Source organism: Carcharodon carcharias, chromosome 18 (assembly GCF_017639515.1).
Source record: "Carcharodon carcharias isolate sCarCar2 chromosome 18, sCarCar2.pri, whole genome shotgun sequence".
Taxonomy (NCBI): domain Eukaryota; kingdom Metazoa; phylum Chordata; class Chondrichthyes; order Lamniformes; family Lamnidae; genus Carcharodon; species Carcharodon carcharias.
Window position 1 is genome coordinate 19,830,499 of NC_054484.1, and position 25,322 is coordinate 19,855,820.

Below are 25,322 nucleotides of genomic sequence, written 5' to 3' on the forward strand. Positions count from 1 at the left end.
TGCCTCTTTGGAGCAGTATTGTTCTGCTTGGCACAGCCAAAGAGCTGAAATTGTGCTTGTGAGTTGATGTTTGAGTGTACTCTGGAATCCAGGGGAATGGAATCTCGGAAGGAGAGATTAAAACCCCGCGAGGTGGGCCGCCATTGAAGCCATCCCAGTTGAAGCGACTTTTGGAGAGAATTCCAAAACATGATCTTCGAAGGTAAAGTTTGGAAACCCTCATGAGTGAGACAGAGTTTCATTGAGATGAAAATTAAGTACTGCAGATGCTGGAAATCTGAAATAAAAGCAGAAAATGCTGGAAAAATTCAGCAGGTCTGGCAGTATCTGTGGAGAGAGAAGCAGAGTTAAGGTATCAATTCCGTATTATTTCCTCAATGAGATTGGTTGACTCACAGTTTGACTAACATCTGTGTGGGTTGCTGAGAAATCCATGGAATCTTCTTTGGTTGCATCTGTCATTTATTATGTAGTGTGGTTTGTCCGACCACAGTTTACCTGTCAATTCACACATACCTCATACTAACCTTGAGTGCTAGAGGATAAGGTACTTATTGTAAATCGTTTTATCTTTCTGACCTTGTATGGTGAACTTCATATTTGCTTGTTCAAAACCTGTGGAATCTTGAGGCTTTATTCTATTAGCAACTGTCTTAAATCTCAAATTTTGTCTACTTTAAACAAAACACTATTGGTCCCTAACAGGATCTCACCAGCAACTTGGGGATCTGGCCAAGAATCATAACAGACACAAGAGCTGTATACCATAGTGAGGTGAGATTGACTGCCCTTGGCATTATCCCAGCATCTGACCACGTGTGGCACAGAAGAGCTCTAGCAAAATTGAAGTCACTAAGAATCAGGGGGAAAACTCTCCACTGGTTGGAATCATGCCCAGCAAAAAGGAAATGGTTATGCTTGTTGAAAGCCAATCATCTCAGCTCCAGGGCATCACTGCAGCAGCTCCTCAGGGAAGTGTCCTTGGCCCAACAATGTTCTGTTGCTTCATTAATGATCTTCCCTCCATCATAAGGTCAGAAGTAGGAATGTTCACTGATGATTGCACAATGTTGAGTACCATTTTCAACTCCTCAGGTACTGAAGCAGTCCATGCCCATCTGCAGCAAGACCTGTACAACTTTCAGTCTTGGACTATTTTATGTCTTGGGCAAATGAGTTCGTTGGTCAACCAAACTCTAACTGCATGCCTTTCTAAGTTCTCATCAACTGCTGCTTGCAATCAATAATGGGGAGAGACTGATGAATGAATAAACAGAGACATAGGGCAGAGCAGCAGATCATATGTGCTCACTCAGAGACCTCCAGAACTAGACTTACAGTGCCCAGTTGCCCGCGTTGTACAATGATTCCTCGGTGCTGTCACATGATCAGTACACTTGCATTCACTTAAAGGAACAGGGCACCTCACTTTACCACATCCCTCCCCCTTTATTTAAAAGTACAGCTAACAAGCTTAAAACATATTAACTATTTACACAATAACTGTTTACAGGCCAAGTCTCTCAGGAGGCTTTCTTTGACAGGTTGAGTGTCGTAGCCCAACAACCTCAGCTGGTGTTTCCGAGACCTCCTTTTCAGGGGGCAGTTGTCCACTCTGTCCCTCAGTGGATGATTTCACCATCTTCTGGGTGCAGTCATGTTCACTCCTGCTGCCCCTTCCCTCCAAACTGAAACAGATAAAGGGCAATAAGCACAAAGCAATACAGCGATGAGCTCCATGATGTGTGAGGAGAAAGAGGAAAAGGAAAAAAAAAATCCTTTTGTTTTCCTTTCTGAGAACTGTCAATAATTTCTCTTTTTCTTCCTGCCTGTCGTTTTCCTAGTAGCACTGACTTGTATCTCTGTCTTCTCTTTAATTTCACTGCTGGCTGGACTAGACTCAGGCGCAGGCTGAACGTGGTTGAGCTCAGTAGTTGGGTTTTCCGACAGCTCTTCTGAGAATTCAGGGCCTTCTAGCTTTAAAACTTCAGGGTTTTTGTGCAGCTGCTGCTTCCAATTCTTTCCTATTCTCATTAATAGTTTCCTGGAGAATCACATGTCATTGTCCCTTCTCAGCTAATTTGTTCCTAAATTCGGCCAGGGACAGGCTTAACTCTTCCTTTTCCTCTTCAGATCTTTCTCGTGGTACAAATTGGAAGCTGATTGAATTTTGGAGCGCACGAAAGTCCTTTAATAGATTTTCGATTTCCTTTCGAAGGATGCTGATTTCAGCTTGAACTCTGTCCCGGTGTAATATTTCTATGAGCTACTCCCATTGGGTCTCGTATCAACGCTTGCGTCGTAATGGGTTGTCTGTTGATCACTATGGCTACTTGGATTGGCTCAGTTCTACCCACTTTGAGGTTACATAATGAATGGGTGTCTGCTTCTATTTCTTCTGGCTCTTCCATAAGGCATATTGCACGATTTTTCCTTCTGCCTTTATAATGTGGTTTTCACTGCAGTACCGCATCATGTGGCCATAGTGGTGGCAGAAAAAGCACTCGACTTGTTTGAGTTGTCGTTCGCACACTGGAGGCCTGGATGTATTTCTCTCATTCATTTGGCAGGGTTTCACTGCAGTACTGTTGTTTTTCAATGGTCTGGAGCTAGAGAGTGCTTCCCGTCTTTCTGTGGAGTCCGAAGGTTTCGCGCCTTTTGTTGCTGGATTATCCCACTCGACCAGATGGATGGCACCATTTTGTGCCTCTTTTATAACTTCGGAATTTCTAACAGCCCTCCCCATCATGGTAGCTAATTCTGATGCCTTATTGAAGTCTAGACTAGGTCCAGCTAGCAAACGCCTTTGGATAGTATCATCTCCAATCCCACATATCAGCCAGTCCCTCAACATATCGGTAATGGATGTTCTGAATTCACAATGCTCAGTTAATGCCTTTAAAATGGCCACATAGTCAGCCATTGAAGCCCGTTCCTTGAATTGAACTTGAAGCGCTGCATAGTGACTGAGGGCTTTGGTCTCAGGTGGCTCAGGTGGCTTTTTATTAACTTGTCGAAAGTCTTTGAGTCTGGGGCGCTGGGTGACGTGAGGCCACGGATCAGCCTGTACGTTTTGCTCCCGCACGAGGACAAAAGAATCACCCTCTTCTTCTCCTCCCCCGCAATGTCATTAGCGGTAAAAAAAGAATGCCAGTATTTGACACAGAGACCAGTCATCTGAAATGGTGTCAAATGGACCGATATGCTCGAACTGTGGCATCGTGATCGAATGCAAGAGGACTGCGCTTCCGATAGATTTTCCAGGTAATGACGAATTTAATGTGTTTGGCTTACTGCGGAGTAGCGCTGTCTCTGGGGTCTCTTATAATGTTCTGTCCATAGCCATTTTTCATGTATTTACCCTTATAAATGTATTGCCGCTTTAAGAACAGTCACCGTTTTTTTTAACTCCATCTCTGCTGCTGTTGGCTTTTCTGTGCTGGGTTTCGCGCTCTTTTCAAGTTTTGCTGGGATCCCCGCGATCGCAATTCCACGGGGTTTTTAAAAAATTTTAAACCGCAGCACTGCTTTCTGCTCCGATTGTCGGCTGTCACCTAGTTTACAAGATAAGTACAGATGCTCTTTTCAATGCTTTGCTCACCCATTTTGTGGACTCACACTCAGGGGTCTTGCAATGTTTTTATCCTCATCACCAGTTTTCTGCCTTGGGCAAAAGAGTTCGTTGGCCAACCAAACTCTAACTGCATGACTTCCTATGTTCTCATCAATTGCTACATGCAATCAATAACAGGGAGAGACTGATGTAAGAATCAACAGTGATGGTTTATTGGGACATAGGGCAGGGCATCAGATCATGCGTGCTCACTCAGAAACCTTCAGGACTAAACTTACTGTTCCCAGTTGCCCACGCTGTACAGTGATTCATCAGTGCTGTCACATGATCAGCACACTTGCATTCTCTTAAAGGTATGAGGTACTTCACTTTACCACAGACTGGTAAATGGGAAGTAACATTTATGCCACACAACTGCCAGGCAGTGACCATTTCCAACAAGAGAAAATGTAACTATCTCCATGTGATGTTCAGCAGCATTAGTATCACTAAATCCAAAATCAACACCATCCTTGTTATGGACAAAGAAATAGACAAGTTGCAAAAAAATGTTTTGGATTGGACGAGAGCGGATTTTAGTAAAATAAGGTAGGATCTGGCCAAGGCAGACTGGGGAAATCTACAGAAGAGCAGTGGGGGGGGGGGGGGGGGGGGGGGGGTGTTCAAAAAGGAAATGGAGCGGGTACAGGCTCAACATGTTCCTTCTTGGATGATAGGAAGGAGTAAGAAGCCCAGAGAACCATGGATAACCAGAGATATTCAGGATACGAAGAGAAGGAAAAGAGAGGTTTTTTGCATGTGCAAGGGAAGCAAATCAATAGAGGCATTAGTGGAGTACAGAAAGTGCAAGGTGGAGCTTAAGAAAGCAATTAGGAGAGCAAAGAGGGGATATGAGAAAGCTTTGCCTGGTAAAAGTAGGGAAAACCCCAAGATATTTTATAAGTATATCAATGGGAAGATAACCAGGGAAAGAGTAGGGCTCATAAGGGACCAAGGGGGCAATCTATGGGTGGAGCCAGAGGACATCGGTAGAGTGTTGAACGAATACTTCACATCTGTCTTCACAAAAGGGAATGAGGATGAAGGTTTGGAACTCAGGGAGAGAGACTGCGAGGTTCTTAAGCAAATTGATATAGGGACTAACAAGGTATTGGAGGTGCTGGCAGGCTTAAAAGCGGACAAATCTCCAGGCCTGGATGATTTGTGTCCCAGACTGCTGAGGGAGGCAAGGGAGGAGATTGCCGGGGCTCTGACCCAAATTTTTAATTCCTCTCTGGCCACAAGGGAGGTGCCAGAGGACTGGAGAACAGCTAATGTGGTTCCGCTATTTAAGAAGGGTTGTAGAGAGAAGTCAGGGAGCTACAGGCCAGTGAATCTCACATCAGTGGTAGGGAAACTATTGGAGAAAATTCTGAAGGAGAGAATCTATCTCCACTTGGAGAGGCAAGGTTTGATCAGGGATAGTCAGCATGGCTTTGTCAGAGGGAGGTCATGCCTAACAAATTTGATTGAATTTTTTGAGGAGGTGACCAGGTGTGTAGATGAGGGTAGTGCAGTTGATGTAGTTTCTATGGATTTCAGCAAAGCCTTTGACAAGGTCCCACATGGGAGACTTATAAAGAAGGCAAAGGCACATGGGATACAGGGTAATTTGATAAGGTGGATCCAAAATTGGCTTAGTTGTAGGAGACAGAGGGTGAAGACAGAAGGCTGCTTTAGTGACTGGAAGCCAGTGTCCAGTGGCGTACCACAGGGATCTGTGCTGGGTCCCCTATTATTTGTCATTTATATAAACGACATAGATGACTATGTGGGTGGTAGGATTAGTAAGTTTGTGGATGACACAAAGATTGGCCGGGTAGTTAACAGTGAGGTTGAGTGCCTTGGGCTACAGGAAGATATAGATGGGTGGTCAAATGGGCAGATAAGTGGCAGATGGAACTTAACCCTGAAAAGTGTGAGGTGATACACTTTGGAAGGAATAATTTGACAAGGAAGTATTCAATGAACAGCATGACACCTGGAAGTTCTGAGGAACAAAGGGACCTTGGTGTGTGTGTCCATAGATCTCTGAAGGCAGAGGGGCATGTTAGTGGGGTGGTGAAAAAGGCATATGGGACACTTGCCTTTATTAATCGGGGCATAGATTACAAAAGTAGGGAGGTCATGTTGGAGTTGTATAGAACCTTGTTGAGGCCACAGCTGGAGTACTGTGTGCAGTTCTGGTCGCTACATTATAGGACGGATGTGATTGCAGGGGAGGTGGTGAAGAGGAGATTCACCAGGATGTTGCCAGGGGTAAAACATTTAAGTTATGAAAAGAGGTTGGATAGACTTGGGTTGTTTTTGTGGGAGGAGAGAAAACTGAGGGGTGACCTGATCAAGGTGTGCAAGATTATGAGGGGCATGGACAGGGTGGATAGGGAGCAGCTGTTCCCCTTAGTTGAAGAGTCAGTCACGATGGGACACAAGTTCAAGGTGAGGGGCAGGAGGTTTAGAGGGGATGTGATGAAAAACTTTTTTACCCAGAGGGTGGTGACAGTCTGGAATGCGCTGCCTGGGAGGGTGGTGGAGGCAGGTTGCCTCACATCCTTTAAAAAGTACCTTGATGATCACCTGGCACGTCATAACATTCAAGGTTATGGGCCAAGTGCTGGTAAATGGGATTAGGTAGGTAGGTCAGGTGTTTCTCACGTGTCGGTGCAGCCTCAATGGGCCAAACTGCACTGTGTACTTCTGTGATTCTGTGTTCCTGGGGGTTAACATAGACCAGAAACCTCACAGGGCTAACCTTTTAAATACAATGGCAGCAAGAGCAGGTCAGAGGCTGGGAATTTTGCAGTGAGCAACTCATCTCCTGATTTTCTGAAGCTTGTCCACCTTCTACCAGGCACAAGTCAGGAATGTAATGGAATATTGCACACTTGTCGATAAGTACAGCTCCAGCAACACTGAAAAAGCTCACACTACCCAGGGCAAAGCAGCCTGCTTGAACAACACCCCATCTATCTCATTATGCATTCATTCCCTCTACCATCGATGCATAGTGTGTACCATCTACAAGATGCAGTGCAGCAAATCTGCCAGGGCTCCTTGAACAGCACCTTCCAAACCTGTGGCCTTTACTACCTGGAGGGACAAGGGCAGCAGACACATGGGAACACCACCAGCTGAAAGTTCCCTTCCAAGTCACAAGCCATCCTAACTTGAAACTATATCACCATTCCTTCATAGGTACTGGATAAACTTTCTAGAACTCCCTCCCTAATAGCACTGTGGGTGTACTTTCACCACATCCACTGCAACTCTTCAAAAAGGCAGCTCAGCACCACCTTCTCAAGGGCAATAAATGCTGGCCTTGCCAAGTGAAGTCACATCCCATGACAAAATGTTTTAAAAACCGGGAAATAATTATATAATGGAAACAGGAAAATATTCCCAGGGCTCTGGGGATAGGGCAATCTAATGGGGGTAATTGGAGAACTCTTTCAAAGAACCAGCACTGGTGTTAAAGGCTGAAAGGCCTCATTCTGCCCTAAAAAAATCCTCTGACTTCAGAACTTTCCACTTGACATTCCTCTATTAGTTTAAACAAGTCATTAACCCGTTTAGTTTAAATGGTTAAAGGGGTTTTAAAATGGTGCTGAGATGAATGTAAAATAAACATGTAAAGCATTCACATATTAATTTCACCAATGTCATCAATTTTCACATTCCTTACTATTGCACCACTCCTGGTTTAAACAGTTCAGATCTTTAACTCTGCACTCTGTTCCTGGGTTTGCCAGATTGGTATCTATAGTTCCTTCTAAACAACTGCACAAGAAATTTCCTGGAGTGTTCGTGCACACAGCTAATTCAGAGCATGAGTTTTTTCCAGTCTGACACTCATCAATGTCTGAAACAAGAATTAGATCAAAACAATCACTTAGAGTAAAAGTTACTTTCACTCAATTATTTAAACCCAGACAATGTCCTACCTTCACATATCCTCCCAGGTACACTGGGACTTGTGTCTCTGAACCCAGTATTACACTGACAGGTGTAAGTTGTATTCTGTCTGATACAAGTTCCATGAACGGAACAGTCATTCAGCCCTGACAGGCAGCTGTCTCTTTCTGTAATGAAGAGGGAAGTTCTGTGTTAGAAAATGGAAGCCTTTGGAATTGAGTTACTTAAAATGATTTTAAAGAGTTAGGACGGTTCAATAAAGGCCAAGTCTGCCCAGCCCCAAGCCAGTATGGACTGACAGCACAATTCTTGTTCAGAACACAGGAGAAAGCATATCATCTGATTGTTCAATCACCTCCACTTCACTACCTCCTATATATCTCTTTCTTTTACTGCTGCAACTTTCCTGGCAGTGTAAGAACAAGAGTAGGTTACTCAGTCCAACACATGGCAGTCCTGCCACATCCAGTCGTGAATGATGGTGGATAATTAATCAACTAACCGGAGGAGCAGGCACCACAAAATATCCCAATCCTCAAAGTTGATGAATGAAGCCCAGCATGTCAGCACAAAAGACTAGGCTGAAACATTTGCAACAATCTGCAGCCAGAAGTGCCGAGTAGATGATCCATCTTGGCCTCCTCCTGAGATCCTGATTATTATAGATGCCAGACTTCAATCAATTCAACTCACTCTGCGTGATATCAAGAAACAGCTAAAGGCACTAGATACTGCAAAGGCTATAGGCTCTGACAACATTCCAGCAGTAGGTAGTACTGAGGGCTTGTGCTCCAAAATTAGCTGAGTCCCCAGCCAAGTTGTTTCAGTGCAGCTACAACACTAGCATCTACCGGATAATGTGCAACATTGCCCAGGTATATCCTGTCCAAAAATGTAGGTCAAATTCAATCCAGCCAATTACCACCCCATCAGTCTACTCTAGATTATCAACCAAGTGATGGAAGGTGTTGTGAACAATGCCATCTAGTGGCTCAGCACTCAGCTGCGCACATGCGCAAATTAGGTTCTTCAAGGACCACTCAGCTCGAGACCTGACAACAGCACTGGTTCAAACATGGGCACTAGAGTTGAATTCCAGAGGGGAGGTGAGGATGACTGTCCTTGACATCAAGGAAGCATCTGACTGCATGTGTCATCAAGGAGCCCTGGCAAAATTGAACTCATTAGGAATCGGGGGAAAACTTTCCTCTGGTTAGAGTCATACCTAGCACAAAGGAAAATGATTATGGTTGTTGGAGACCAATCATCCCAGCCACAGGACATCATTACTAGAGACCCTCAGTGTGGTATCCTAGGGCCAACCACCTTTAACTGCTTCACCAAAGACCTTCCATCCACCATAAGGTTAGAATTGGGGATGTTTGCTGACAATTGTACAATGATCAGTAGCATTCACAATGCCTCCAATTCTGAACCAGTCCATGCTCGTATGCATCAAGGTATGCACAACATCCAGGCTTGGGTTGGTAAGTGGCAAGTAGCATTTGTGCCACACAAATGCGAGGCAGTGACCTTCTCTGCCTGATGGTCAATGGTATTACCATTGATGAATCCCCATACCATCAACATTCTAGGGGTTACCATTGACCAAAAACTTGACTGGACCAATCACATAAATACTTTGGCTGCAAGAGCAAGTCAGGTGCTGACAAATCTGTGTGAGTAACTTGCCTCCCGATCCCCCAAAGCCTGTCCACCATCTACACCAGGAGTGTGATGTAATGTTTTCCATTTTCCTATTTGAGCACAGCTTCAAAATCTCTCAAGAAGCTCAACACCATCCAGGACAAAGCACTTCACAGGGGTGTAATCAGGCAAAATTGGATACTGGGGCAAAGAAAGAGATGTTGGGTGGGATGATCAAAACTTCTGATCAAAAATTTTGGTTTTATGGAATATGTTAAATAACTTGGACGAGGTGGAGGAGGATGGGGTGGGGGAATTTAAGGGGAAATTCCAAAGTGAAGCGCCTCAACACATGAAGGCACAGTAACTAATGATGGAGACAACAGAAAAGGGTTGGATAAAAGGTAAGAGCTAAAGGAGCAGAGAGATATATTATACTGTATTGCCTGGATATATCTGCTAACATTTTACAATTATTAACATGGTTGAAAGGTTTGTTGTCAAATGCCTTACCTGCTATAGTAGTGTTTCCAAGGTCTATGTCAAACTCTGTACTCCTGTTCAAAGAATCGACAATTTTTTCTCTGGTTTCGCTCAATGTGACATTTTCATCCGTTGACAACACAATGTCAAAATCTATATTCACACTCCCTGGCGTAAGACGATTTACGACAATTCTCAGCCTTCCAAGGTCGTATAAAACTCTGAACCTTCGAGCTACTCCGCTTAGCAACTGAAGCAAAACAAAAGTGGTCAGTGACTAAAATCTGGACCTAGATTTTCCGGTGCTATTCCGCTCCCTCACAACATTAATTTTCCTTGACAAAATTGCCGCTGGCCTTGCCTTTGCCACCAGCCTTACGGGAGATACACATGGCAGACCCCAGCACTCGGTGCCCATTAATAAGGGAGGAGAGAACCACCAGTGGGTTTCATTACACTGAGTATTGACCATCACCTTATTCCGGCCACACGAATAACGTCTTGTAATTCTTTTACATTCACAAAAAACAAACACATATTGGGTGCTTCTCTTTTAATTATTAAACAGTGCTTCATTCTTTCCACGTACAAGAGCTGACAATGAGAAAAGACTTACATCTTGAATGAAATTATTTACGAATTGTTTATATAGTTGACTTTCTTCGTCTCTAAAATCTGGTAAGAATGTCCTGTTTCTAACCCTTGTTCTTGCACTCAACACTTTGGCACCTTTGGAAAATAAAAGAAAACACGTTGAGTAAAACACGGAGCGGACGTACCAAGCAATATTCCCATCGGTCTAGTTGCCGAGCAACTTTGCGGACACAGCAGCTGAGACCGTGCGCCACAGCTTTCTAGGGTAAGAATTAAGAAAAGTTGAAAAATCCATGATCAGACGGTGTGAAGGTAAGCTTTTAAGTCAAGTGAAGACCGCCCTTTGAACTGGAGCTGGAAACTCAGATACCGGAGATAAGATTTTGCAGTTCACAGATGGCATGAGTTCTCCTGAAGCCTTATCAGAAACAGAATGTGTACATTTCTCTGGATTTCCATGTAAGTAACCTTGCCTTCTCTGAGGATTGAATTCAGTGCCCTCAGATTAGGAGACTGATGCACTGCTGCCTATTGTGCTAAGAAAGCATCTAACATGTGATCTAAGGGAGTTAGCATGTTTTTGGCTACTTCTCATTTTCAGCCTACACCACTGGCTAACAAAAAAAAAAGAGCCAAATGCGTAAGACCCTCCCTGGCAGTACATAACCTCTCCAACAGTAAGTCCTCAGCTGTGCCTCCTCATGGCCATGCACACAAATTGTGTCCCTCATGACCCCAGGCTAAAGCCTCAGAGGAGGTTTGGCCCCCAGACATGTAATGTGCAGGCCCCCTGGCATGTGAACACATCCTAGCACTCATGAACCAAACTCCCAGCTACAGGCAAATAGCTCCACTGCCTTATGGGTATCTCCCAAGAGTTGAAGACTAAGTGAGTAAAGCTTGCCATAAAATCTGGAGTGGAGCCCAAAGTGGAGCACTGATGTCTAAATATGTCATCTTTCTGGAAATTCCTGCAACAAAAGCTTCCAGCCCCCAAGCAGCGGAGCCAGGGAGCCATTAATATCTCCGTTCACATCGGCGAGACCGGAAGATCCCGCTGGTGTGAGGGACTGGAAAATTCCAGTCATAGTGCTTAGCATTCCTTTGGACTCAACTGGGGAGATCGAGAGGGAGACCCTGATGCTTGGGCAACCCAGGGTCTCTATAAATTTTGCCCTCCAGAGGACATTCCAGTTTCACTGCAGAGTGTTAAGACCACACAGGATACTGCGGTCACAACTGATAAGCCCAGATCAACTGGCACACAGTACAGATGCTACGGGCTGTTCCTGACCGTGGGAGGAACCATCATGTCCACTGGTCAAACACAACTCACCTCAAGTCAGGCAGCTCCCAAATAGTAGAGTGGTCACCCACCATCTGCTTCAATGGCTACATCACCATCTCAACCCACTGTCTTTCCTCTGCAGCAAATGCAACAGGGACTGCCATGTCAGAGTGGGGCTCCTGAGTCACTGATCCAAGGTGATGCCTAGCACAGAGTTGGCCACTACAGCACAAACCATCATCTTACAGGATGGAAGACTGCCACCATCCCAGGCATGCTCCCTGTACATGTGGTGGCAGTGTTGTGCTAACGCAGTAGAATTTAAATTCACTTTTGATCAGGCTGAAATTCCAGAGGGATTAGTTAGCTTACTCTGACTGCCGCTGCACTAAAATGGCTCTACCTTCTGGGAAAGATCAAAACTACCATTTTCAATACCATTACAAATGGTGTATCCTTGCTACTGATTACAAACGAACATATATACATACAAACACACAAATTAGGAGGAGTAGGCCTTTTGGCCCTTTGAGCCTTTTTTTAATTCAATCATGGGACACAGGTACCCCTGGATGTGCCAGCATTTAGTGCCCAGCCTTAATTGCCCTTGAGAAGGTGATGGTGAGCTGCCTTCTTGAATCGCTGCAGTCCTGTGGTATAAGTACACCCACAGTGCTGTTTTGGAGGGAGTTCCAGGATTTGGGCCCAGTAACAGTGAAGGAATGGCGATATATTTCCAAGTCAGGATGGTGAGAGACTTAGAGGGGAATTTCCAGATGGTGGTGTTCCCATGTATTTGCTGCCCTTGTCCTTTTAGATGGTAGTGGTCATGGGTTTGGAAGGAGCCTTGGTGAGTTCCTGCAGTGCATCTTATAGATGGTACACAATGCAGTCACTGTGCATTGGTGGTGAAGGGAGTGAATGTTTGTGAATGAGGTGCCAATCAAGTAGATTGCTTTGTCTTGGATGGTGTCAAGCTTCTTGAGTGTTGTTGCATCTGAACTCATCCAGGCAAGTGGAGAATATTCCATCATGCTCCTGACTTGTGCCTGCTCTGTCATTCAATAAGATCTTGAATGGTCTGATTGTAGCCTCAACTCCACATTCTGCCTACCTCAGATAACCTTTGACTCCTTTGTTAATCAAGAATCTATTCATTAACCCTGCCTCCACCACTCTCCAGGGAAGAGGGTTCCAAAGATTCATGGGCCTCTGAGAGAAAAAAAATCTCATCTGTCTTAAATGGGGGACACCTTATTTTTAAACTATGTCCCCTAGTTCTAGTCTCTCCCACAAAGTGAAACATCCTTTCAGCACCCACCTTGTCAAGCCCCTTCAGGATCTTATATGTTTCAATAAGATCAATTCTTAATCTTTTAAACTCCAATGGATACAGGCCCAGCCTGTCCAACCCTTCCTCATAAGATAATGCCCCCCCCATCCCAAGTATCAGTCGAGTGAACAGTCAATTGTCCCACCAAAGAGCAAATGGCCTTAACCACTTCTCGAAGCACACAAGCAAGCAAAGTCTGAATGAATGTGAAAGGTCAGTTTTCTAAGTAGCAGGTGGTAGAGGTTTGAGCCTCCCAGTGCAGAGCATCAGCAATGTTGAAAATCACACCAACAAAAATAAGGCAAATGAAGAGGAAACACTCAACTTGGGAGCTTGAAGACTGTAGAATGAAGCGAGATCAGTGCTACATATAAAAATGCCACGCCCTTCAAATCTCATGAAGGAATGGTAGACTAAGAAAGGTCCCATGAGCATTAATTTCCAATAGAATGAGGCTGCAAGGGGGTGGGTGGGGAACAGCAAGTAGATTCGAGCACTTGTAGCTTATGAGGCTGAACAGAGAAAAGTTCAGAGAAGCACAAACTACCACAACATTGACAAACTCTAAAAAGGAACAAGAAAGGCAGGTTTAATCTGTCTGAAACAGTTTTTTTACAGTTTTTTTTACAGTTACTGATGTTTAACAAGGATAAACCAGGAATAAACCAGGAACAGGAGTCATATTTTGTTATTCAAGTGCGAACGTTAAAGACTTACGTGTCCGGATTCTTCTTCCTATTGTCTGTTGTTGGTTGCAAGTTTCCACCAATACAACAACTTGATATTCCACATCAGGAAGTAGTTTCTTGAATACTGCCTTTCTTGTACTCGTTGTAAACTGGGACATTTTAGTATTAGCCCTGAAGAAAGTGACTTCATAAAGAGCCGCAGCAAGTACATTGTTCGTGTCCCAGGAAACTGAAATTTCTGCACTACTCACACGAATCAAATTCATACGAATGAACCTGACTGGAACTGAGAAACATAAAGAGTTACTTAATAATGATCATTTGTTGGCTTCTTACTTTAAAAGAAAGATTTCCACATCCCTGAGAAGCATCTACGTTTTTTCACCTTACTTTTAATTGCACTGTCTATCGCTATGTAGGTAAATGTGGTAGATATTTTGTGCACAGCAAGATTCCATGTACAGAATGGGCAATAAGTTTGTTTTTTGGGCAGTGTTCATTAACATAGTGGCTAGGGCACGGGAGGACTCCAATATTTTGTACAAGTAGTTTCTGTTAGGGTTGTTTAATGCCTACCAGAACCAGCAGAGGGTCCTTCACTTTAATGTCCCACTTGAGGGACAGCGCCAGTGCAATAGAGAACCCTTCCAATACAGTATGGGGTGACAGTGAAGGGTTCATCTGACTTATGCTTGGGTTCTGGAGTGAGGGTATGAATTCGCAACCATATTCACTTTGATCATCCCAAACAGTCTGTGATATACTTTTATGAATGGATAACATAATGGCTTTGAATTTCTTCCAAGTTGCTCCCACTCTGCTGCTGTACATAGGAACACAGGAACAGGAAGGAGGAGCCCAATTAGCCTATTAGCTTGTTCCCCCCTTTTCAATGAAATCATGGTTGATCTGTATCTTAACTCCATATACCCACCTTAGATCCATGTCCCTTAAAAGCTCGGATGGCACAAATCTATCCATTTGAGATTAAAATTATTAATTGCATTAGCATCTGTTGATTTTTGTAAGAGGAAATTTCATATTTCTAGCATCAATTGCATGAGGAACTGTTTCCTAACTTCTCTTGTGAATGAGCTGGCTCTGATTGGTAGGTTATGTCCCCTTGTCGTTGACTTTATTGAGTGATTCCAGCACTCTCACCTGCACCATTGGACCTGGAAGTCCAGTCCAGGCATTGATCACTCAATGTGCAAAGGAAAATTTCCTGATATTGGTGCCAAAACTATCTTGAATCTCTGTCCAATATTAGAGCCTGTCTGTGACTCTTTGCCTTTCTGACTCCTTTTAAAAAAAGGTCACTTAATCTCAGAATTCCTGGGAGTTGTTCCACTGTGATGGATGCGCAGTAGAAATAGTATTTATATTCATTATATATTGACCTTGGAAGAGTGCAGTGTGATTCACCAGAATATCACCAGGTTTAGATTAGGAGGTGTGATTACATAAACTAGGCTTCGATTCCTGGGAACATGGAAGGATGCTAGATGATTTGATTGAGTTTTTTTTAGAATTTTGAAAGAAATTGGCAGAGTGCAGAGAGAGAAACTTTTTCAGCTGGGCCTGTTGTGCTATTATAATGACATAATACCTAATCACACACAAGGGATTGGGTAAACACGCTTTGGGTTCATTTATTAAGACGAGGCACAGTAGAATAGTTATACATAGGTATAAAGCATGTAGGCATTAGAACTCTATGGGCAGAATTTTCCGTGCCCACTGGCGTCGGGTGTGTTCGGTGGCGTGAGTGGACAATATGGTGAGAAGACCAAACATCAGTTTCATGATGCTGTGAACCCAGTTTGCAATCGTCCGCTCTGCTCATCAATGGCGGGCCATGTTTCCCACCGTCAGGAATCAGGAACATCATTGTAATACATCTACATATCATTATAAGCCCAGCCCTCCGGAATAATGCCCCCCATGCTGGATGGACCGAGCACGGCAGCGTGATTGCACTGACCGATCTCAGTCAGTCTCAGATCCCCGACATATTCCAGGGTCCACAGCTGCAGGGATGGCTTCTTGGGGCCAAGGGTTACCCACAGAAGCCGTGGCTGATGACACCCGTGCGGCAGCCTCAGACTGCAGAAGAGCAACGCTATAACGAAGCTCATGCTGCAACTCGCACCATGGTGGAGCAGACCATCGAGATGCTGAAAAGGAGGTTCCGGTGCCTGGACTGGTCTGGTGGAGCCCTGCAATATAGTCCACGGAGGGTGTCACGCATCATCATCGCCTGCTACGCCCTTTACAACCTGGTGTCACAATGGGGAGGGGAGCTGGCTGAGGAGGAGATAGAGGAGTTGGAGGTCTCCTCCGATGAGGAGGACATCGATGGGGATGAGGGTGAGAAGGTCCTCAAAGGCGGCGATGACAGTGATAAGGCCTTCACACTGGCCAGATGAGGCAGGCATGCTCAAGAGGCCCTCATAGCTGCTAGATTTATGGAGGATGATTACGACATGCAGTGAGGAGACACCATAGATCTTCACATCGCACCTGTGAATATTTGACTCATGTCTGGCTGATGGCAGCACACATACCTTCTGTGATAAGGCTCCTGTCATGGATACACAGCGGAAGCCCTAATAGTCCCTCGATTCCAGGAGGATGATGACAACATGCAGTGAGGGCACACCATAGATCTTCACATAGTCTCTGTGAATGCCTGACTCCTGTCTGGCTCTGTAATCAGGGACATATCATGGAGACTCAGCCATGAAACTTTAAAAGCACCCGATCCTCTGTCAGCCTTCAGCACCTGACCCCTTCAGGAGCATAGCGTCACCGGTCACAGGTGCTGATGAGATGGGGACCAGCTGCACCTTAAATGTGCTGAGGGCACACAGAGAGAATGACGGAACTCTGTGACACCTTCCCACCAGATTCTGGCAGCAATGACAAGCACCATCAAGGTGCAGGCATCAGTGAAAATAAATGGCAAACCTGTTAAAATGGAAGTGGACATGGGAGCTTTCACTACTGTAATTGGGAACATACCTTTAGATACTTGAATAATGGTGAACATCAATTAAGCTTAGAACAAACTAGCTGCCAAGCTCAAAACATATACGGGTGAAGACATTCAAGTAAAAGGCACAAGCAGAGTAACTGTCCATTGTAGAAGCCAATTGGCAAAACTACCAGTGTTGGTGCTGAGAGGCAGAGGACCAAACCTACTAGGACCAAACTGGCTGAGGGAAATCAACCTTGATTTGTCACAGAGATTCCAAAAGGGAGCTGAATACGTTCCTGTTTTAAGAAAGGAGTGTGTAAGGGCTCAACAACATGGAGAAATTCAGGCCGTCTTCAGCCAAAACCTGGAAGAACATCAGAAGAAACTGGAAGAGAGCCTGCTTGATGACAGAGTTCGAGACGAGGTGAGTGACCTTCAGAGGGAAAAAGAAAACCTGTTGAAAGATTTCACTTCACACACGACAAGATTCTCTCAGGTCAAAGTTTGTACCTCTGGAAAAGTATGAAGAGAAACAGAAGGAATTCAGCAATATTCAATTTTCCAGGAGGCAGCAAACCAATAGAAAAAAGATGGGGAAGAATTAGCTGAAATCCAGATTCACCCTGAACTTCTGCACCATGACTGAGGGCTTTGGTTGGAAGTGACTCTTCACGAGGTCCACCAATTCATTGAAATTCTTCGAATCTGGGGCACAGGGTGCCATCAAACTTCAAATCAAACCGTAGGTTTTGCTCCCACAAGTACTCAAGAGGATTGCTCGCCTATTCTCTTCCCCCATAATCTCATTCACTTGAAAAAACAACGTGAGGTGTTCTATGTATTGAGACCAATCGTCCATGGCTGGTACCAAAAGATCAATTCTCCCGAATTGCGGCATTTTGAGAGAGGATAACTTCTTCAATTCTATCGGAGCTTGCTACTTACAATCACTGGGTGAGATTTCTTTCTAACTTGATTCCTTCTGTTCAATACTGTTTTATCCTCATCACCAGTTTGTTGTAAGGGTGGCAGGGTTGTACTATTAGTAATAGAGTTAATCTGCAGGCACTTCTTGGGTGGAAACATTAAGTTTATTTACAACATACTCAGCAGTGACTACATGTGTGTTTTCAACTCCAACTCTATCTCTACACTGCTCTCTAAGTTCATTACTCTCTTACTGGTTACAACAGGTCATGTGATCTTTCCTAACAAATATTATTCTTAAAGGTACATTACACAATAAATAAAACAATAATTACTACACAGGGAAAAGTTTCCACTGGTTAGATTCATACCGAGCACAAAGGAAGATGGTTGTGGTGGTTGGAGGTCAATCATCTCAGTTCCAGGATACCACTGAAGGAGTTCCTCAGGGTAGTGTCCTCAGCCTAACTATCTTCAGCTGCTTCATCAATGACCTTCCTTCCATCATAAGGTCAGAAGTGGGGATGTTCGCTGATGCTTACATAATGTTCACCACCATTCGCGACTGCTCAGATACTGAAGCAGTCCATGTCCAAATGCAGCAAGACCTGGACAATATCCAAGCATGGGCTGATGAGTAGCAAGTAACATTCGTGCCACACAAATTCCAGGCAATGGCCACCTCCAACAAGAGAGAATCTAACCATCACCCCTTGACATTCAATGGCATTATCATCACTGAATCTCCCACTATCAACATCCTGGGGGTTACCATTGACCAGAAACTGAACTGGACTAGCCATATAAATACTATGGCTACAAGAGCAGGTCAAAGGCTAGGAATCCTGCTGCGAGTAACTCACCACCTGACTCCCCAAAGCCTGTCCACCATCAGTCAGGAGTGTGATGGAACACTCTCCACTTGCCTGGATGAGTGCAGCTCCAACAATACTCATGAAGCTTGACACCATCCAGGACAAAGCAGCCCAGTTGATTGGCATTCCTTACACAAACCTTCACTCCCTTCACCACCAACGCACAGTAGCAACATTGTGTACCATCTACAAGATGCACAGCAGTTATTCACCAAGGATCCTTAGGCTGCACCTTCCAAAACCACGACCGCTACCATCTAGAAGGACAAGGGCAGCAGACATATGGGAATCCCACCACATGGAAGATCCCCTCCAAGCCACTGATCATCCTGACTTGGAAATATATTGCCATTCCTTCACTGTTGCTGCGTCAAAATTCTGGAACTCCCACCCTAACAGCACTGTGGGCGTACCTACACCACATGGACTGCAGTGGTTCAAGAGGGCAGCTCACCACCACCTTCTCAAGGGCAATTAGGGATGGGCAATAACTGCTGGCCTTGCCAGCACTGCCCACATCCCATGAATGATTTTTTTTTAAAAAATCACATAAAACATTTCCCCTCTCGTGATGTCATGCTGATATTCCTTAAAGGCATGTTAGAACCGGGCCTATATGACTGCATATTGACGTGATTGACTCTTATAGTGAAATGGCCTAGGAATCTCTAATGTCGCTCCCCACCAGTTTCTCAAGTGGCCTTTTCAGTGACGCCTACATCGTATGAATGAATATATTTTAAAAATGGCAATGGGCAGGCTAGAAGAATTTGGCCTCACTCTTGCCTGGGTTGCAGAGTTAAAATTAGGCCTGTAATGCCAGCCAAAATAACCACAACAGCACACTAGCTCTCAAAGCAGGAACCTTACCTAACAGCACCTCTTTCCATCCAAAGATCCAAGATATTTACTGGGAGGCAGGGAAGGTGTAAGTGAAGCCTGGGAGTCTGGCGGTCTGGCCGATCATGACGCTAGAACTGTATTAACATTTTGTCACCTTGTCTGCCGCCCAGCAACTACCCAAATGGACAGTCTGGTCGACAGCCGGAAAGGAATGCCAAAGGCCAGACACCGCAGCTAGAAACCCTTCAGGGGGAAGCATGGCAGTCAAGAGGAGCTGTGCCTCAGTTTGTAGCACTCTCTCCTCTGAATCGCAAAGTTCCAGATTCAAGTCCCACTCCAGAGGTTGAGCAGAAAAGTCAATGCTGAGTTTCCAGTGGAGTACTGACGGAGCGATGCACTGTTGGAGGTTCCGTCTTTTAGATAAGATGTCAAACTCAGGCACAATTTGCCTGCTCGGATGGGTGTAAAAGACCCCATGGCACTATTTTAAAGAAGTGCCAGGGAGTTATCTCCCGAGCCAGATCACATAAAACAGATCATCTGCAAATTATCACATTGTCATTTGTGGGAGTTTCCTGGGTGGAAATTAGCTTCTGCATTTCCTACATTTCCAAAGGTACTTCATTGGCCACAAAACACTCTGAGGCATTCAGTGCTCTTTAAAAATACAAGTCTTTCTTTCCTTTAAGTTATCTGTGAATGAATTTAACGCACTGCTTTGGGGTTCATGTGGCAAGCAAGATGGGACTTAAGCCTTTTAAATTCCTTTAAATCCCGCCCTTAGAATACTGAACTCCACTGAGTTACAGACATTAGAAAATCCAAGTCAGGTTCGTCCACTGTACCCAGCCTGTGAAACCGCTCTATGCAGCCCCTGGAGCCAGGGTAATTGTAATTGACACTGTGATAGGCTCATTGGTGAGCTTATCAACAGCAAATATGGGAGTGAAACAACTTGTGATTGGAGGAGCAGTGAACATCAGCCACAGTGCTTTCGGGGCCCAGGGAGCACAGGAGCAGAGAGCTGAGGGCTGGGGAGCACTGGAGCAGGGAGATGAAGGCTGGAGAATCCAGGAGCAGGGAGCCCAGGAGCTGGGAGCCCGGGAGTAGAGATGCTAGAAAGTGGGGCCCAGGCATCCAGAATGGAGAACGAGGCAGTGGGATTTGGGCACACTGGCACCTGAGTAGGCAAGTGACTAGAGACAGAGTGCGAGAGGGTGTGAGGGGGTGAGAGAGAGAGAAAGAGAGTGTGTGTGTGAGGGGGAGAGAGGGGCAAGGTGTGTGTGAAGGGGGAGAGTTCATGTGAGGAGAGAGAGTGGGGGGGAGTGTGTGTGAGGAAGAGAAAGGGGAGAGTGTTTGTGAGGGAGGAGAGAGGGGAGAGTGTATGTGAAGGAGAGAGAGGGTGTGAAGGGGGAGAGAGGGGAAAGTATTTGTGATGGGAGAAAGAGGGGACAGTGGGCGTGAATGGGGGAGAGTGTGTGTGAGAGGAAGAGGGGGAGAGTGTGTGTATGGGAGGAGAGAGGGGAGAGTGTGTGAAAGGGAGAGAGGGGAGAGTGGGTGTGAGGGGGGAAGAGTGTGTGTGAGAGGAAGAAGGGGAGAGTGTGTGTGAGGGGAAGAGGGGGAGACTGTGTGTACGGGGGCAGAGTGTGTCCATAAGTCTGGCACCCTCTCAGTATCAAGGTTTTCATTCACCCTCACCCACACACACCATCAAGCACTCTTATCCACTCTCACAGGGGGTGAGGGTGTGTGAGTGAGCACCCTCAGACTGGGAGTGAACACAAACACACACCCCATTACACTCGAACACATCTTTATTTATCACTCATTGTTTTTTTTTGCTCAGTAAGTTACTTCATTTCATATCTTGCAATAACTAGATGTATTGTCCCTTCCTTATGTCAATAACTTATCATGTGATGTGATTACAGGGGTTTCGACCAATAAGCTTATTGTGTGGGGAATCTGGTGAGTGGGGCTTCCGATGGACAGATTGCGTTTGGTGTGCAAAGAACCTCTACATGTCTCCTAAACACAGTTTAGCCTTTTCTTCACCAAACCTGCTGCTCCATCAAGTCATTACATTTGGCGATGAGGATAAAACTGATTTCAGCTGTATACTTCACCCTGGTTGCTGTGAGTAAAACCAAGTTAAAAAAACAGTACTTACCACTACTGCCGTTGTTTGGAAGAATTGATCCATATAGTGCTAGCATTGAAGATTGGATTCAGTATGTTGAGCGCCTTGGGTTTTACTTCATTGCGAATGAAATTATCACCAAAGAAAAGCATAAAGCTATCCTACCAAGGGCATGTGGAAGCAAAATGTATAACCTGATTCGAAACCTGACTGCCCGAACACACTCAGTTCTCAGTCGTACAGCGAGTTAGTGGAACCCGTGAAATCGCACTTTCAGCCCAAACCGCCAGTGATCCTGCTGTGCTTCAAGTTTAATTCAAGAGTTCATGCCCCGGGAAAGTCCATTGCCACCTTTGTGGTGAATCTGAAACAGTTAACCGAATACTGAGAGTTTGGGGATGCCTTGAATAAAACGCGGCAGAACAGACTTGTAAGCGGAGTCAAGGGCGGTGCCATACAGTGCCGCTTGCGAGCCAAATCCGGTATGTATTTCGAGCATGCCCTGGAGCTTTTTCTCACTATGGAAAGTGCCGCAAAAGACTGTCAGGCTTTGCAGCATGTGGATAATGGTGCAGTACTCCATGTTGGCCGGGAACCTGCTGCTGAGCGTGGCACGAGAAACAGAACAGCAGATTTTAAACGCGGTCCTATGCCCACCTCACAAAGACTTGGGAATATTTCCTGATGGTATTGGTAGCCCAATGATCAGCTAATAAGATACGCACTTGCTACAGAAGTGAAAGAAATCATGGAGCAGATGTTTGTAGATTCAAAGAGGCAGAATGCAATTATCCACATTGGTAGTACAGAACAAAGGATAGGCAAACAGCAAAACACCAAACAAATCTGGTTGAGCTAACTGATACAGCAAAGGCTGAGGCTACTACTCCTGATGTGTACTCTCTGTATCATGTGACTGCTGTTAACTCTGAGCCCATTACAGTGACAGTGCACATGAATGGCAAGCAACTGCAGATGCAGATGGATACCGGTGCTTCAGCTACTGTTGTTGGGGAGCACACGCTCAAGTACCTCAGTGAAGGGAGTCAGTCATTGACATTGGACCGGACGCCCGCCAAACTGAGAACTTAGACTGGAGAATCCATTCAGGTCAAAGGCATTGCCGCTGTCCCAGTCTGCTACAAACAACAGACAGCCCAACTGCATGTGATAAGCGTAAACAGGGATGGGCCCAGTCTTTTGGGACGAGATTGGCTCCAGAAAATAAAATTTGACCAATCAGAAATATTCCATTTGAAGCCCAATGGATTTCCAGAGCTCTTGAAAAACAGTGTCATATTTCTTCAAGGTGAATTGGGAAAATACTGAAGGGCATGCAAGCTGAAAAGCACCTTGATTGCCAGGCAGCACCACGTTTCTTCAAGGCCAGACCAGCGCCTCACTCACGAAAAGGAAAAGTGGAAGCAGTGTTGTGCAGGTTGGAAAAACCTGGGAATAATTCAGCCTCTTCGGTTTTCTGATTTCTCCTAAGTTACCATACGACACCACATACTACTGCGGGCTTGAAACCCTCAGAGTTACTTGCGTACACATTTACACTTGGTGTTCCCCAATCTAGAGGGGAAGGTGACAGTGAGACAGAATAATTGAACCACGACTTACACAGCAATGCTTGTACGTTCCATGTACGTGCGTAATTTTGCAAGTGGACCCTGTGGGACTCCAGGGGCCATCATTTCAGAGACTGGACCACTATCTTTTCAAGTGCAAGTCGAAGATAGAACTGTACGTAAACACGTAGATAATATCCAGCCTAGAGAAGTATCCCACCGAGTGCAAGAACAACCTGTGATTAATGTTTTGCCGCCAATTTCTGAGGCGTGTGATCGTTCTAGAGCTGGTATTCCAGACGTATCTAACGAGTTGCCAGGAACTGAACTGCCAAGTTCCAGTGATGTATTTCCTAGTGCAGATCCAGATTTTGTTAATCCTGTTCAGGAGCCTCCTTCGGTAGAGCTGGTCCGCTCTAACCGCCTTCGACAGGAACCCCTAGAGACTTCATTTGTAATCGCCAGAGAAAGTACAAACGTTTCCTGGTTTTTCTGACACTCTTTCATTGTAAATTTAAGAAACTTAAAGGGGGAGGATGTGTAGTAAACAGATGCATTGTCCCTCCCTCCTGTCAATCACCTATCATGTCTTACATTTACGAATGCTTCGGCCAATAAGTAAATTGTGTGGATAATCCAGTGGGTGGGGTTTCCGATGGAGAGATTGCGTCTAGCGTGCAAGCACCTCTACATGTCTCCTAAATAAAGTTTAGCCTTTTTTACCAAACCTGCTGCTCCATCATTGCATTGAGTATCTCTTTTTTAAAAAAATTCACCTGTAATAATGCGCTGAAATTTCTTTCCAAAATCTGCTCATCGGCCCCTTGAGTGAGTAAAATTTTGAAATGTGGCTCCCCACTCACCCCTGTGAAAAGGGTGGGACAATCCTGACCTGAGTTAACATGACTGTTAGAAAAGCTTGCTCGCAACCAATAAAAAGTAATTATATAATCAGCGTGCTACAGAAAACAATATTCAAGTTACTCACCACAGGAGGCAAGAGATGTAGCCGTGGTTGTAGCGATGGTAGCAGCAGATGGAGTAGCAGGCGTTGCGGTGGTTGGCGTGGTGGTTGGGGCTGGTGTGAAAGTTGGGGTAGTTGTGCTTGATGCAGTAGTTAGGGTAATTGTAGTTGACACAGTGGTTGGATTGCTTGAGGTTGGTGTGGTGCTTAATGTACTGGTAGTCGGTGTGAATGTTGTGGTAATTGTGGTTGGTTTGAGAGTCGGTGTTGTTTTGGTCAATGGTGGGATAGTTAGGGCTGTAGGTTCTGGTGTGAGAGATGGCGTTAAAATTCCTGGTGAGGAAGTTAAAGTTGTAGTTTCTGGTGTAATGGTTAAGGTTGTAGTTTCTGGTGTGGGAGTTAGTGTTGCTTCTGGCGTGGGAGTTAAGGCAGTTGATTCTAGTATGCTCGCTGAGCTTGTAGTTTCTGATGAGGTTGTGGTGGCTGCAGCTTCTGGTCTGGTAATTAAGGTTGTGGTAGTTAGGGATGTAGTTTCTGATCTGGGGGTTAGAGTTGTAATTTCTGATGTGGTAATTAGGGTGCTAGTCTCTAGCATGGAAATTAGGGATGTTGTTTCTGGTATTGTGATTAAGGTTGCAGTTTCTGATGTGGTAAGTAGGATTGTAGCTTCTGGTGCCATGGTTAGTGTGCTTCTTTCTGGTGCAGTAGTTAGTGTCATAGATTCTGGTGTGGTGGTTAAGGTTGTTGTTTCTGGTATAGTCACACTTGCAGTTTCTGGTGTGGTCGTTAGGTTTGCAGTTTCTGGTATAGTTACGCTTGCAGTTTCAGGTGTGATCGTTATGATTGCAGTTTCAGGTGTGGTCGTTAAGTTAGCAGTGGTTGCTGGTGAGGTTGTTAGGTTTGCAGTTGTTGCCGGTGTGGTCGTTACGTTTGCAATTGTTGCTGGTGTGGTCATCAGGTTTGCAGTTGTTGCCAGTGTGGTCGTTAGGTTTGCAGTTGTTGCTGGTGTGTTCGTTAGGTTTCCAGTTGTTGCTGGTGTGGTCATTAGGTTTGCAGTTGTTGCCAGTGTGGTCGTTAGGTTTCCAGTTGTTGCTGCTGTAGTCGTTAGGTTTGCAGTTGTTGCTGGTGTGGTCGTTAGGTTTGCAGTTGTTGCTGGTGTGGTCGTTAGGTTTGCAGTTGTTGTCGGTGTGGTTGTTAGGTTTCCAGTTGTTGCTGGTGTGGTCGTTAGGTTTGCAGTTGATGCCGGTGTGGTCGTTACGTTTGCAATTGTTGCTGGTGTGGTCATCAGGTTTGCAGTTGTTCCCGGTGTGGTCGTTAGGTTTGCAGTTGTTGCTGGTGTGTTCGTTAGGTTTCCAGTTGTTGCTGGTGTGGTCGTTAGGTTTGCAGTTGTTGCTGGTGTGGTCATTAGGTTTGCAGTTGTTGTCGGTGTGGTCGTTAGGTTTCCAGTTGTTGCTGGTGTGGTC

General features: G+C 45.1%; 1 protein-coding gene across 1 annotated transcript in view; it reads right to left on the reverse strand.

Annotated features, from left to right (window-relative positions):
- LOC121290806 (cell wall protein DAN4-like) overlaps positions 1-24,867 on the reverse strand; it is a 40,530-nt gene extending 15,663 nt beyond the window's left edge. Inside the window, exons 1-5 of the mRNA XM_041211754.1 lie at positions 23,884-24,867; positions 13,588-13,845; positions 10,272-10,384; positions 9,686-9,905; positions 7,555-7,692 (exon numbers count right to left, since the gene is read on the reverse strand). Of these exons, the coding sequence (XP_041067688.1) occupies positions 7,555-7,692; positions 9,686-9,905; positions 10,272-10,384; positions 13,588-13,845; positions 23,884-24,814 (1,660 nt within the window). The 5' untranslated portion in view covers positions 24,815-24,867. The remainder of the gene's footprint in view (positions 1-7,554; positions 7,693-9,685; positions 9,906-10,271; positions 10,385-13,587; positions 13,846-23,883) is intronic.
- Between the last annotated feature and the right edge of the window lie 455 nt (positions 24,868-25,322).